Source organism: Manihot esculenta, chromosome 14 (assembly GCF_001659605.2).
Source record: "Manihot esculenta cultivar AM560-2 chromosome 14, M.esculenta_v8, whole genome shotgun sequence".
NCBI classification, from domain to species: domain Eukaryota; kingdom Viridiplantae; phylum Streptophyta; class Magnoliopsida; order Malpighiales; family Euphorbiaceae; genus Manihot; species Manihot esculenta.
This window is the reverse complement of record NC_035174.2, coordinates 26,746,478-26,762,324: the sequence shown is the minus strand read 5'-3', so window position 1 is coordinate 26,762,324 and position 15,847 is coordinate 26,746,478. Positions and strand designations below refer to the sequence as shown.

General features: G+C 34.7%; 1 protein-coding gene across 1 annotated transcript; it reads left to right on the top strand.

Moving 5' to 3' along the window:
* Nucleotides 1-5,359: 5,359 nt before the first annotated feature.
* Nucleotides 5,360-15,265, top strand: LOC110630951 (2-C-methyl-D-erythritol 4-phosphate cytidylyltransferase, chloroplastic). The gene is made up of 12 exons (XM_021778612.2): nt 5,360-5,645; nt 5,751-5,827; nt 5,933-6,004; nt 7,401-7,456; nt 7,973-8,052; nt 8,254-8,336; nt 9,900-9,977; nt 10,492-10,560; nt 12,791-12,859; nt 12,940-12,986; nt 14,886-14,976; nt 15,176-15,265. Exons 1-12 carry the CDS (start codon nt 5,504-5,506, stop codon nt 15,245-15,247), a joined length of 936 nt encoding a protein of 311 aa, XP_021634304.1. The 5' UTR covers nt 5,360-5,503; the 3' UTR covers nt 15,248-15,265.
* The last annotated feature ends 582 nt before the right edge of the window (nt 15,266-15,847 follow it).

The following is a 15,847-nucleotide window of genomic DNA, read 5'->3' as shown; positions in this document are numbered from 1 at the left end:
GTTTGAACCAACTGTGGTATGTAATGATGACCATACTGGACCATTTGATGAGGGGCTCTCGTATGGGCTTTTGTTTTCAGTTATGTATACATGAACATGCCGACTTTTAGTTCATGTTAGGAAAATGGTTTATATATATTTTTAAAATCATATGGGGATTGTATCAGATGTGTCAAGATGTATAGTAGGATTGCTAAAGACTCCGGCAACCTTAAAGTTGATCTAAATCCTAGCGCCAGTAGCAGTCCAATTTCTGAGTCATTATAGATTGGTATCAGAGCCCTAAGTTAATATGGCCGGACCCAGAATGTTGGGCTCATAGATGTTAGAGGGCCAGCACTATTAGGAAAAATGCATGTCTAGTAGGGATAGAATGTGGAGTTTTGTCTTGATGTATGTATGCTTAAGTGTAAAGCCATGACTTTGAGCATATGCATCAATGATATGAAATGTATATCGTAGGTTCATGTGTATCCACATGAACCATATGATACTAATGTTTATGTATTTAATGTTGTTTTTCATAACAAAGGATGTGTGGCTCACATTGATTTGCATGATTGACTGGTGCCCCACTTGAAAATGAGGGCAATAAAGAGCACGGGCAAGCAAAAGTAATAGAGGATAAGCGTTAAGAGACCTTAGAAGGTCTTTTGATGTTAATAGAAGAAGGACATATCCGAGTAGGATTTTTGCAGATGTCAGAGAATCAGTGGGTGATGAATAGAGGAGAAATGAAAGTTTGGATATGAGTTTTCAAAGAAAGGGTATAGGAGAGTCTGAAGGAGGAATAGGAGACACTCAGACCTTAGGATCAACTTATCCACCTCAATACCAATTTTATCCACAAGGACTCGAGTATTCGATGGGAGGTTCATCGGATTACTCTAGTTACTACCTTTACCCCTCACATATGTCTTATCCTCTATATTACTCACCATATCCACCCTACCCCATGTACTCACCTCCACCATATTACCAGAATCCAATAAACCCTAACCTAGGGAATACATCACCACCACCTCCTCCCCTAGCAGAACTAATAGTTCCTGAAATCCAACCATATAGACCTAGTTTATCATTAGGGAGCAAGGTAAACATGATAGATTATCTGAAGTTGGATGCTCCCAAGTATAAGGAGGGAGATGACCATTTGAGTATATCAAAGTAGTGAAGATGATAGCTGATAAGTTGGGAGTTACTGACAGCAAAGCCATTCAGATAGCGGGGTTTGCTCTAAAGTGCAATAAGGCCATGGAGTGGTTCAAGAACTATATAGAACCAAAATTGGACAACTTATCCTGGGAATAGTTTGCAAATGAGTTTGCAGGATGAGCTTTTCCAAATAGTTCAAGGGAGTTGAAGGTGATAGAGTTTGAGAAGCTAAGACAGACCAAAGAGATGAGCGTGGATGAGTATATAGACAAGTTTCTGGAGTTACTTCAATATGTGGGTCAAGCTTATGACACAAAGTAGAAGAAAGCAAGGAGGTATGCCATGAGACTCTACTCTAGGTATTCCTCCTTAATCCTAGTAGTAGAGAGAGAGAGTTTCCACACTATAGTGGATGCAGCTAGAAAGATGGAGGCCAGTGCCATCATTCAAGGAATGGTGAAACAGCAGACAGCATAATCGTCGGGTTCTAAGGCCTCGTGTACAGGAAAGTTTGACCTCTCTTCTTTGAGTGCAGCCGCTATAGGAAATAGAAAGTGAAATAAGTCTACTAAGAAGACCAAGAAGAACAAGTTCTGGAACAGGTTGAAGTCTAGTCTGAAAATGGGCAATGGTTCAAGTTTTGGTCCAAATAGCTCTGGATGTATCAGATATGAAAAGTCGCACAAAGGGCCTTATCAGTTTGGGAATAAAACTTATTAGAGATGTAGATAGGAGGAAAACATGGCACGTGAGTGTCCTAATACAGCCATAATGGCACAGTCCCAACAGATAGTTTATGATAGTATGGCTCAGCCAGCAGCCATAGCCACATCACAAAACAGAGGGTGAGGTAGAGGAAGAGAGGCAGCCTCTTCTTCAGTATATTCCCAAGGAGAAGGTCCTTCAGCATCGATACAAATCTTCACTATGACACAGCAGGAGGCCAACACATCAAATACTGTGGTGTTAGGTAAACTCACTATTGAATGTTCTGATGTATATGCTCTTAAGGATCTTGGTTCCTCTCATTCTTTTGTTTCTCCAAGGGCTCTAGACAGATTGGATATGATAGCTTCTAGGCTAGAGTGTCCTCTTTGGGTCAATGGGCCCAAGTGTGATTCGTCTATGATAAAGTCAGTTTGTCAGTTCAGTCCAGTTATAGTTGAGGACACGTTCCTTCTAGCGGACCTTGTGGTTCTAGATTTGACTGATTTTGACGTCATTCTAAGGATGGATTGACTCTCTATTTATGGTACTACCTTAGACTTAGAGACAAGGTAGTTAGGTTCAAAGAAATAGATGGATCAAAGGTTGTCTTTCAAGGAGACAAGTCAGGTATGCCTAGAGGTTTGATATTTACCTTATAGGCTCATTGGTTACTTAGGAAGGGTTTTCAGAGGTTACTTAGGAAGGGTTTTCAGAGGTTACTTAGGAAGGGTTTTCAGAGGTTACTTAGGAAGGGTTTTCAGAGGTTCTTTACTCAAGTCAGAGAGTTTAACGGTCAGGTTAAGGAACCAGCTTTAGTGTCCGTGGTTAGAGAGTTTCTTGATGTTTTTCCAGATGATCTGCTAGGTTTATCACTTGATAGGAAAATAGAGTTTGAAATTAAGGCGTTGCCAGGTACCAGACCTATATCTATTTCTCCTTATAGGATGGCACTTATAGGATGACACCTGCTGAGTTAAAAAAGCTAAAGGAGTAATTGCAAGGGTTCATAGATAAGAGTTTTATCCGACCTAGTACCTCACCTCGGAGTGCTCTAGTGTTGTTTATGAAAAGGGTGCTCCAGTGTTGTTTGTGAAAAAGAATGATGGATCCTTGAGATTTTATATTAATTACAAATAGTTAAACAAAGTCACTACTAAGAATACGTATCCGTTACCCAAGATTGATGATCTATTTGACCAGCTAGTAGGAGCCAATTCTTCCTCCAAAATAGATTTGAGATCTGGTTATCATCAATTGAGAATTAGAAATGAAGATGTTCCTAAGATAACTTTTAGGACCTGATATAGGCATTATGAGTTCCTATTAATATCGTTTGGGTTGACCAATGCCCCTATAGCATTTATGAATCTCATGAATAGAGTTTTCAGACCATTTTTAGATCACTTTGTTATTGTCTTTATTGACAATATCTTAGTGTATTCCAGAAAAATAGAGGAGCATACCTATCATCTGGAGAGAGTGTTGCAGACCTTGAGGAAGCATAAGTTGTATGCCAAGTTCTCTAAGTACGAGTTCTAGTTGAGAAGTATCTCTTTTTTGGGGTATGTAGTGTCAGAAAATGAAATCGAGATAGATGTTAAGAAAGTAGAAGCAATAGCTAACTGGTCCAGACCCACTATAGTGATAGAGATCAAAATTTTTTTGGGTTTGGTAGGTTACTATAGGAGATTCGTTTAGAATTTCTCCAGAATCAATAGTTTATTTGGTCAAATGAGTGTGAAGAGAGTTTTCGAGAGTTAAAGAAAAGGTTGACATCAACACCAGTGTTAGCTCTGTCTATAAGTAGTGAGAATTTCATAGTGTTTAGTGATGCATACCGAGTGGGACTAAGTTGTGTTTTAATGCAGGGTAATAGGGTATTAGCTTATGGCTCTACGCAGCTGAAGAAGTATGACTTAAATTACCCTACACATGATCTGGCAATGACAATTGTGATCTTCGCATTCAAGATATGGAGACATTATCTATATGGGGTGAAATGTGATATCTTCATAAATCATAAAAACTTGCAGTACATCTTGAGTTAGAGAGAGTTGAATTGAGGCAAAGGAGATGGGTAGAGCTGCTTAGTGATTATGACTGCAAAATTCAGTACCATCCGGGTAAAGTAAATATAATGGCAGATGCTCTTAATAGGAAATCACTTGATAGTTTATCTCATATCTTAGTGGAAAGGAGACTAGTGGTAAAAGAGTTTTATAGTATGGTCAATGAAGGGTTATAGCTGGAGTTGTCTGTTACAGGTGTTTTGGTGGCACAGATGAAAGTGACACATGTATTTATTGAACAAGTAGCATAGAAACAACACAAGGACCCAAAAATGGTGAAAATAACAGAAGCAATTCAGCAATGTAAGAATAATAAATTTAGATTTTACATTAGAGGGATCCTTCTTTATGGCAACAGATTGTGTGTACCAGATGATATAAGTTTGAAAGGAGACATTATGAGAGAAGCTCATAATACTAGGTACACCCTAGAACTACCAAGTTATATCAAGATCTAAAAAATGTGTACTGGTAGCCTTTTATGAAAAGAGAAGTGGCTTAACTTGTGTCTGCTTATGAGGTGTATCAAAGGGTGAAGCCGGAGCATCAAAAGTCAGCTAAAATGCTCAACTCATTACCAATTCCAGAATAAAAATGAAAACACATGGTAATAAATTTTGTAGTGGGGTTACCAGTGACATCCAATAGATATGATGGGTAATTTATAACAAAGTCTCAATCGTGGTTATTTTCTCCTGTTACTCTCGCTTGTGGTTATTTTCCTTGAAGGGTAATTTATAACAAAGCCTTTGAGATTTAGCAAAATATATAATTTAATTCCTATTATTTTAGTAATAAACAATATAGTTCTTGAGCTTTCTTTATGTTAATAAAATAATACTTATGTTAAAATTCACTCTTAAACTATCATAATTTAATACTTTGAATTCACTTTTTATAATAGTTTAATTCTTTTAATTTTAATAATTTGTAGCAATTTAATCTTTATAATTTTTAATATTTATAACAATTTAATCATTTTCATTTAAATTGACTTCTTTAATCAACAGTTGACTAACAGTAAAATAAATAGAAGGACTATTTCGTTAATAAAATAAAAATTTAGGAACTAAATTATTTATTATTAAATAAGTAGGGACTAAATTATAGATTTTACTAAACTTCAAGGACCATAATGTAAATTATCCTTGTAAGAAATGTTGCTCTTTTCCCTGTGGTCACCAACACTTGATTAGATCTGCAATTGCAAACAGTCTCCTGAATAAGAAAACTAAATGGATCCTTTGCATTGGGATTGGAAATTTGGAAATAATCCCATAAAAGTTCCAATCTGGCACTGTTGCCCTGAGCTTTGGATGTACAATGTTGACTGATTTCCTTTGTTATTGGAAAAATTATTGAATACTCATACTTCAGAGACGACAACTGAGACTTCATAAAAGGAAATTTTAATTTTAATCTATTAATTTAATTTTAATTTCACATGGGTATTGGGTTAGCCGGTTTGACTCAGCTGGAGTTTTGTCTGAATTCAATTCCCATTTTCTCTCTGCAATCTTACAAAAGAGTAAAAGAAAGGAAGGAGCAGAGAGAAACAGGGAGAGATAGAGATGGGTCATCATCTTCTTCACATGAAACTCACAACAATCTCTTCCTCTGCTTCTTTCAGATCTTCTAATTCTCTGTTTCCATGTAATCGTCATCAAATTCCCACCAATTCTTTTCACTTGCCTTCTCATTCGAAATCCTCAGGCAAGCCAATAGCTTCCCTTTTCGTTTCTGTGATTAGTCAATGATCTTGATTCGATTTTTTTGTTTTAATTTTTGTTTTTTTTATCTGGGTTTTGTTTGTTTCAGGCCATAAAATCTCTTGGGTACAAAAACTGCCCAGAATTGCTACTGCTACTATCAAATGCTCTGCTAATATTGAAAATGTAAGTGTTCGTCAAGATAAATCCTGTATGTATTAGTATGATTACCTCTTATTTTTATATGTTCATTAGTTGAGGTTGTTTACAGTCCATATTGTTGGTGTTCAGAGCTCTACAGATGTGAAAGAGAAGAGTGTTTCGGTCATTCTGTTGGCTGGAGGGAAAGGCAAAAGAATGGGTGTATGTTCTTTGTTATTATCCCTTAACCTTGTTTTTATTTTTAGCAAAATTATATTCCAATTTGTTAAAGTACCTATTTTGCATTGAGGTTCGAGGGCTAAAAAGCTTTTTTTTTATTTATTTTTTTTATTTTCTGGAAAATTACTACTTATGGTAGTAAGTCGCTTAGTTTTGAAACCTTTAATTTTATTCATTTAAGTATTTTACTGTTTAGTACCTATAGTTTAAAAATTTTACATGTTGGTCCCTCAGGTTTTTAAAAAGTCTACTAATCGGTATAATGACATTTTAGACTTTTGAAAATTTTATTAGTCGGTCTCTCAAATTTTAAAAAGTCTACTAATTAGTATAAGGATGTTTTAAACTTTTTTGTAATACTTAACCGTTAAAATTAACGAAAGAACTAACTAGAAAACTTTATAAAATGTCAAAGATATTTTAATGCATTTTTCAAAATCGAGGGATAATTAGTGAGTTTTTTCATACTATTAATTAAGTAATTTTTCTTTTTTTTTTAAAGAAAAATATGTTGTTGAAAAAAGCAGTTTAGAAAAAACTATTTTATTATTTTACTGTTTTAAAATGTCAAATTTATTTTTAAATCAATTTTTAATAATTTACAATTTATATATTTAAGAAAGTATTTTTCTCAATTGCACTTCCAGCATTAATGCCAAATAGACCCTAAGTTGTGCTGGCATGTAGGACAGAAATGCAATGCTCCAATTCTGATGGCCACTATAAAGTTGATGCAATTGTGTTATAGGACTTGCATGATGGATCTGCATATTCTTACCTATATGTTGGGGTTCAGATTCAGAAAAATAAAGGCCTCGGGGTTCATAAATTGAAGTGGTGTTGAATATTGGCTAATTTAGGGTTTAAAAGTGGTTATTTAGTGGTTGGAACATTGGGTTTCATTGCAGGATTCATTGGGTCAGCATTGACATTGAGGATATGTATGGCCAATTAGTTTGTTCGAGGAGGAATTGGAAGCATATGTGGGAATTGGGTTTATATTGGTCTGCTGATGGGATGGGTTTAGGTTAGAGTGAGGATAAGCTCGAACTTGATGTTTATTAGTTGTTATAGTGGTAGCTTGGTTCATAGTAGCAGGCAGCTTTTAAAAGAAGTAGAATCAGAGAATAAGAAAGGGATAAGAGGAAAGAGCAGAGAAATCAAACATCCATGGCTTCCAAAAAAAGAAAAGAAAGAAAAAGTATTTTGTTCTTGTGTTCAATTTTAGGTGTATGTTATCACATGATTATATCCACAATCGTTTGAACATAGTGAAAGTACATATTTTCCTTTAAATTATGAATAGCCACTTTCTTTACTATACATTGTTACTCGTTTAATCTTCCGGATGATGGTTTTCTTATCTTTATGTGAACAGGCAAGCATGCCAAAGCAATATCTGCCCCTGTTAGGCCAGCCAATTGCTTTATACAGGTAAAGGGCAACAACTTATATCTAAGTATACCACTTGTTCTATTAGGAAAGCTTGGAAAAAAGTACATGTGGAAACTTAATAACCTAAAATTTGGGAACAAATTATCATATTAAACTTTAAAAGAATGAGATGCATAGATAACAGTGTCTTTTGGAAGATAATAATAAGTTTTATTGGACAAGAGATGTAATAATTGAAATGCAAATTGATCAGAACATGAATAGTTGAATGCAACCTCTTGTTTCTTTTCAGAACTGATAGATTATTTACATTTTGGGGCATGTCATGTTGCTATGAGCAGTTATGATGTTGGAGTTCTCCCTGCTGTGTGACTACCAATTTTGGTTTTTACATATGGATGGATGTTACTGGTTTCTACAATAATGTTTCCTCTGAGACATTTTGACCTGGTTCATGCCTATAATTTTTGGGGCAAAGATCACAGAGATGGCCTTTATAACTCTAACATCAATGGCATATCTGCTTCTGAAAATAATGCCATTTTATTTTTGCAGTTTCTACACATTCTCAAAAATGACTGAAGTGAAAGAAATCGTTGTAGTCTGCGATCCATCCTACCGAGATATTTTTGAAGGTCCCATAACCCATATCTCTCTTTCCCTTTTTTCCTTTCTTTTGTGTGTGTACATCTACATCCACATGCAGAGATGTATGTGCACAGAATCCACAGATATATGTTGGTGTATGCATGTGTTTATGTGATTTGCTTCCTTTACACAACATGCATCCTGCTTTGATTTTCTTAAAGCTTGTTAAAAATCTATGATCTTTTCAGATGCCAAAGAAAATATCAATGTGAACCTCAAATTTGCACTGCCTGGGAAGGAAAGACAAGATTCTGTATATAATGGCCTTCAGGTGATTGAGCAATCCTTCTATTCAATGCTCCATCTCCTTTCGCATGATATGCTTGATTTTTCATTGCTTTTATCTTATGCTCAATGATGAGCTTCCACATGTACTTAAGTACTTTCTTTTCACTTGTAACCATGGTTTTAAATCGCGGTCGCGGGTAACGGAAACAGACTTGTAACGGCTGTAACGTAACGGTAACGGACTGGCGCTACACAAATTTTTCAAGATAATTTGCAAAGTTCATAAATGAAATGATAGTGATTAGATTTAATTCAGAAGTTGTAACTCATGGGCTTGAGGAGCAAACGTGGCTAAGCATGAAATGCTAACTATAAAATGTTAAGGATATCTCCTTCATCGCGTCTGTTACTGCAGAGGCATCTAGCTGTTTACAAATAAAAGTAGAAAACGGAAGACAACAAAGACCAAAGGAATCTTTGGATTTTTTCTTTATGGAAACCTAGCAGATTAGTGACATATTCTGTGCTTAGTTCTTTTACTTTCAATATTTTATATGACTTAATGTTCTTCTTTTATTTTTTTTTTTTTTTATCACAATGCATATGTGGTGATGCTAAACTTTTTTGAATGAAAATCTTGATGTGAATCTACTTGTTCTGGTGGGATATAAATATTTTTCTGAACTAGCACCTTATTACATTTGAGCGGGTGCAATTAAGAGGCATGGCACCTTAAAAGGCACCTTTTATTTTGTCAAAATTGTATCTTTCTGGGGTTTCTTGTGATCTCTCTTCCTTCCTTCTTATGTGATAGAGAATAAGATATTTTAGGATTAATATGGGAAATTGAAAGATCATTACAGGAAAGGACTGAAGCAGTAGCTGAAATACAAAAAAAAAAAAGGCCTATGCTAAAACAGAAGGGATGTGCAATCTTGTTGCCCATCAGTTGGAACAGTACTTCTAAACAAACCGTTCTAGAAAGACCATAAAGAATGAAAAACAAGATTTATCCATAATTTCAATGACAAAGATGGTGGTTGAAAATTTTTTGCATTATTCTCCAACCACATGTCATACAGCAAAAGTAGCATCAGCCAATAGTGTATTGTGTTTGTAGTTTATGTGGCATACATCTACTAATGAGTGCACAGCTAATTGGTGAGCAAAAGAAAGAGACGAGGACAGTGAAAACCTCATTTCTCTTTCTTCTGATCTTGTTCATGAGTATGTCTTTGCTTCTTATTCTTTTACTATATGTGTATATATTCAATGTGTCATATTGTTCAATGATGAAGATATACTCAGTCACGAGGATCACAGTATCTGCATATTCGCTGTTCCTAATCTGTTAGATATGTTTTTCTGTCGGCACTGGCAGTGATGCGTCATTTCATAATGAATAGTCAATATTGGGGATCAATGATGCAATGCAAGTTCAGAGGCAGATAAGTTGCATTGCATCATTTCATAATTTCTGTGGACCATTGCTTAACAGTAAGAGTATTGACAAATAATAAAAAGACCACATTGAGTACTTTCATGAATAGTCAATATTGGGGTAAGGAAATATTTGTTTAATCATTATTTGCCACTTACCCTGCAGGAAGTTGATTTGAAATCTGAGCTTGTTTGCGTCCATGACTCAGCCAGACCTCTAGTGTCATCTGCAGAAGTTAAAAAGGTTTGGTTCAGTTTTACATTTTATTTTTGCATATTTGGTGATTTGGTCTCAGCTTTAAACTTAACTATTTATGCAGCAGAAGTTTATAGATATTAAGGGTCATTTTTATGCGACATTGCATTTTAAGTGATGGAGAAAATTTAAACATAAAGAACGAGTAAGTTGAATTCTGGAACTATTATTTGTGGGGTTCTATGCTATGGTGCAGAGCCACTGGTTCTTGCATGTGTTTTAGTGTATCCTGGTTCAAGCAATAGAGCCCCTTTTGTCTCTGAAAGACATAAGAGGTTGTTTTCATTTGACAGATGGAATTTACTAATGATATTAACATGTCAAAAGTTTTCTTTATGTGCTTCAAAAATCACTTGCTGACCTATAACTTTCTAGTGTATAAAATTAGTTATCCTGATTTCATTTGAAGATTCCCTTTTTTTCCCAACTTTTCTTTGTAAAACCATCTTATACCTCATTTTGATTTTTACTTTCCAAGTTATTTTTCATTACTTATGCTTAGGTACTCAAAGATGCTTGGATAAATGGAGCAGCAGTGCTTGGCGTTCCTGCAAAAGCAACAATTAAGGAGGTTTGTGGATTAATCATTTAAGTCAATCCCTTTGGTACTGAATATATCTTATTCTTTTTTCTCTTTTCTGTTTCTATAAACTGGAGAAACTATTTGAGGCATCAAATGTCTTAGAATATCTAGGAATAACCTGGCACCATGGTCTTTAGAACGGACATGCATGAGTTCTATTCATTTTAAATTTTTAACTGAAGCTGCTAGGATGAACACATTGGCATAGCCAAAACATTATCCATGAGAGCATTCAGTGACTTACCATGTCCAACAATTTGTGAGTGAAATTATTTTAAAGAATGCTAAAACTTATTTAAAATAAAAATATAAGGGAATCGATAACACGCAATATGTATTCCTCCTTTTAGGTTAAGTCCAACTGTCCAATCCCTAGTCTTGAATCAACCTGGTTTTGGAGAGAGCCTATTTGCGACTGTAGTCCTATAAATATAACATAGCCATGCTCTGTAATTTAAAGTATTCAGTAATTTTTTTAACTAATAAACAATAGGGAAAAACATATCTTTCTTTTCTTTTTTCCTTCTTTTATTTGGTTTTCCTATGTTTTTCTAGTATGTGTTCTTTCCCTTTGCCTCTGCTTTGTTTCCATTAATATGAGAAAAGGTGAGCGGGTCTTTATACTAGTCTCTTCATTGGGATAATTACTATCATATATAAAGTGAAAAGATTCACTCCATTTTTCCTTTCAATGTAAGTTGAATGATATAATAATAAAAAAAAAAAAAGAACTCTCAAAATTCTCATCATAACACATTCTCTGCGTTTTGCCTTTTCCTTTCTGCCCAGCATGTTTAGTGGCTACTGCTAGGAAATTTATGCTTTTAACTTTGCTTAGTATGGGGGGAAATTGAACTATGGAATATCATGCAGAACAGATGATCTTGCCTTTTTTTCCCCCTCATATCCTGGTGAAGACTGTTCCATTGCGTATGTTATAATTTTGGTTTCAACCTTACTTTGCTTCTCATTTCTGATTATATCTGTGGACTGCCTTTTGTGAAGGTTTCGGGGTAGGAAATGTAAATTAATTTGGAGAAAGATAATTAACCTTCTGTTATTATTTAAGTGAATAGCTTAGACACTCGGTGACCACAATGTATAGAATGATTATTTCTTCCTAGTTCATATATTTATTTGTTTCATATTTTCTTAATTGGCTTTGTTGTACTAGTAAAGTTACTTCATTTATGACCTCGGATTCATGGATTTGATCCATGGAGATAGCCTCTCTGCAAAGCAGGGTAAAGCTGCATACATCAACTCTACTTAAACTTAAAGCCCACAAGTGGGGTACGTTTCGTACCCTGGGTCACCCTTTATATCTTTTTGATTGGAAATTGGTGCTGCAAAAGCAACTGGCAACACTTTGTGAAAAAACAGTTCATAATGCATGGTTGTATTTCAGGATGTCTGCAATTGTTAACATTAGCTTCTGTGCGTACTGTTTAAGTAGTTTTTTGGAAATGAACGATTTTTTCCTTAAAATTATTTTCTTTAGGCCTTTCATTTAGCATTGTGCTATTTTCTTTAGGCCTTTCATTTAGCATTGTGCATGGTATTGGTGGCTTTGGCTGGTGGACCTTTGAAGAGAGTGAACTTCATCTTCATATATTGGGCTGTGGCAATGTTGGCACCAGCTTGATGTGTCAAGATGGCTAAGCCATTTTTGACTTTCTGCTGGGCTTTCTAATATAGCTTTTTTTTCCTTTTTGTCTCCCACCGATGTGGGAGTTGTTTTTATTCCAACACTTCAGGAGCAAGTCCATTAATCCTTCTTAAATTGTGCTTGTCACTTGCAACACAACCATTTGTTGGCTTTAGCTGGTGGATCTTTGAAGGGAGTGGATTTCATATTCATATATTGGGCTGTGGCAATGTTGGGCATCAGCTTGACGTGTGAAGATGGCTAAGCCATTTTTGACTTTCTGCTGGGCTTTCTAATCTAGCTTTGTATTCTTTTGTCCCAGTGGGATTTCTTTTTAATTCCAACGGTTATGTGCTCCTAAATTCTTCTGTTTTTATGTTTAATTCTGTATTCATTGTGTCAGAGCATTAAATAGCTCGTCAGGAAGGTCTAAGAAACAGTGTCATGACCCCATTCCTGGTTTCCTATATTTGCCTGATCATGCCTTTAACTGATAGTGGGTGTTTGATCCAATATCGCCATTAATTCTTTCTGGATTAATGTTATAATCCGTTTCCTTTCTCTATGCAGGCAAACAGTGAATCTTTTGTAGTGAGAACTCTTGACCGCAAAACACTTTGGGAAATGCAAACCCCACAGGTTTACTTACTGTTGGAAGTATTGACACTACTAAATTTGAATTCATGAATAGCTGTTTATGTGGGTTTCTTTTCGAACAGGTGATTAAGCCTGATTTGCTTAAAAAGGGCTTTGAGCTTGTGAACAGGTATTTATGCTCTTAACTCTGCTTGTTCAGATTCTTTCCAGTAGGCAACATTCAGAAACTATTTTATCTACGTTGACATTGCGTCGACAAACCAGAGAAATATTTTTATATCAATTTGTGGATCTGTTAATAATATTTTCTGAAATCTTGACATGTTCTATGATCTCACAAAAATTTGTGGCATATGATTAGGTGCTAATATGTTCTTGGAAAAGGAAATTGGGATTAACACTCAGTTTCACTCTTATACTAGTGGAAAATTTTAGTTTAGCTAATTTTCAACTTTTTGTTCAAGTTAATCCAAAAGTTGAAATTAGCTTAAAAATCAGGAAATAAAAAATTGAGCTTCTAATTTTAGGGCTAAATCAAGAAATTTAGCCCAAAAATAAAAAATTGAGCATCTTGATCTTTTTTCATCTAAACCTATAAAACAAGTTGTTTAGCCCATTTTTTCTTAATTTGAAACTTTTGAGTTAATTTGGACAAAAATTGAAAATGGGTTAACTCGAATAATCCAATAAGTACATGGATGAAACTGAACCTTTAACCAAAGAAAATCTGTATTCTTAGTATCTGGTAGATTAAGGAACCTAAAATTAATATTTTAACCAGTCACAAAGAAGAACAGAGTGCTGTATTGATTGCAGAGCACAAAACCAGCAATTACAATATCTCTCTCCCACCCCTCTTACTTCAGAAGAAAAACAAAACCAGGAATTTCTCCTGTCCAGCCTAGAGCTAGCCCAGGTGCCGAAAAATCAAGTCTCAGAAATCAGATCCCCCCTCCCTAGTGCATTGCATTATTTATATAACAAAGGAAATATTCATCAGCTCGCATTCTCCTTATTATTGCTCACTAATTCCTTCCAATGGCATACTTGTTCTTTAGTCCAGCTGCTCTATTCTGGATTCTTCTGTAACCAATTCCAGGTGGCTTTTATCCTTGAACTTCCTCCTATAATAGACCCTTAGGGCCTGCTGCTTTGGGCCCATCTTAGTAGAGGACTTGTTCAGCCTGCCTCTATCAGAATCCCATATGAGGGTGTTCTTATTTGAGTGCTATAAATTTGGTTCTGTATTCGAATTGATGAAATTCCATGCTGCATTAAGAGAAAATTTTATGAAAAGTTATTCCAATTTAGCGGTAGGATTTATATTTCTAAATAGATAGAATAATTATGTGTTACCCACATCGGTTGTGGAAAGGGTAACGTGCCCCGTATATGGGTCATAGACATTCCTCCCCCTCTAGCTAACTTTTGGGGTGAGTTAGGCCTGACTTAAATTTAATATGATATCAGAGCCTTCCCATCTGATGTTGGACTTTCCATAAATATGTCACGCATCAGTAAAAATTCTGGGCGTGAGCAGTGTGTTGAATCCCATATCAGTTGTGAAAAGAGGTAATGTGCCCCTTATATGGGGCATAAACACTCCTCCCTCTTTAGCTAACTTTTAGGGTGAGTTAGGCCTGACTCAAATTTAACAAAGGGGATTTGATAGACTCCTATTTAGTTGGAGAATCCGTTAACTTATGATATCATACACAAACCTTTGTATTATGAGATATAAAATCCAATTAAATAAAAGATGTAACTACCCTTTGAGGTTTTGTGTCTGTAGTTGTCGGCTTTCATAGTCGAAGTACATAAATCTTCATTCTGTAATTTTCTTTCTTTCTTCTTTATTGTTCTAACTTCTAACTTTAACATTCTGGAACAGAGAAATTATTACATCTATTATACAATTAGTGATGTTGTCCATATTTCCATTTGTATATGCAGTATCTATTAGTTGACAATGAGGAGAGCTTGGTCAATATTCATATGAAAACAGCATTTTGTCTATGGTTTTGTCTACTTAATGGTAAACAGATTCTAACATAGTATTTCTCTACAGAGGTGGTCTTGAAGTCACTGATGATGTCTCTATCGTGGAGCACCTTAAACATCCCGTATACATCACCGAAGGATGTTACACGAACATCAAGGTATTGTAACTATCTTTCATGAACCTTATGCATGAGATGTTGTTATAATACAGAACCAGTAATATGCAGTTTAGTAATACATCTGTTCTTAAAACATATAAACATCCTTTTTCTTTGTTTTATTGGATATCAATGATTAAGAGAAATAGTAGTGTTCTGTTGCTGTTATAGATTGATCAATACATCCTTTGATTTGCAGGTCACAACTCCGGATGATTTGTTACTTGCAGAGAGAATTTTGAACTTGAATTCTGGAGAATCTTCAAAATAGGTTTTTTTTTTTTTTTTTTTCCATTGTTGCTCATTCTGTATCTTTCATACGAAAAAGATGATTATTTTAAAAATTTTGCTGCATTTGAGTTCTGATGAAAGAAAATGGAGAATCTTGTAATGATATTCCATTAAGGCTCATCTTCAAACCCAAGAAAGCAGCCATGTCATTTTAAGAGAACATGAGAAGTAATGATATATCTGTTGGTATGATTCTGTATTAAAATGAATGATATTCACAGAGATTTTTTTGTAGATTTTAGTGAATTATGTAGTCAATTTTTTTCACTGCACTTATTTAGCAATTTTGGTTGCTCTCTTTTGTAGGTGTGAGCGTTCAAATAAAAAAACTGATCGGACTGAATTAATTTAAAAATTCAGTTTGATTTTTTATTCATTTTGGTTCAGTTCGGTTTTTCATTTCAAATTTTAGTTATTTCAGTTCGGTTCGGTTTTGATCAGAAAAAAGTTAAAAAAATTGAACCGAATTGATTTAGTGATAATAGAATATTATTTTTAATAATATAAAGAGATTAAATTATATTAAGGTTAAAATATTTTAATTAAATTTTAAAATACTAAAAATAAAGTGTAAAAAATA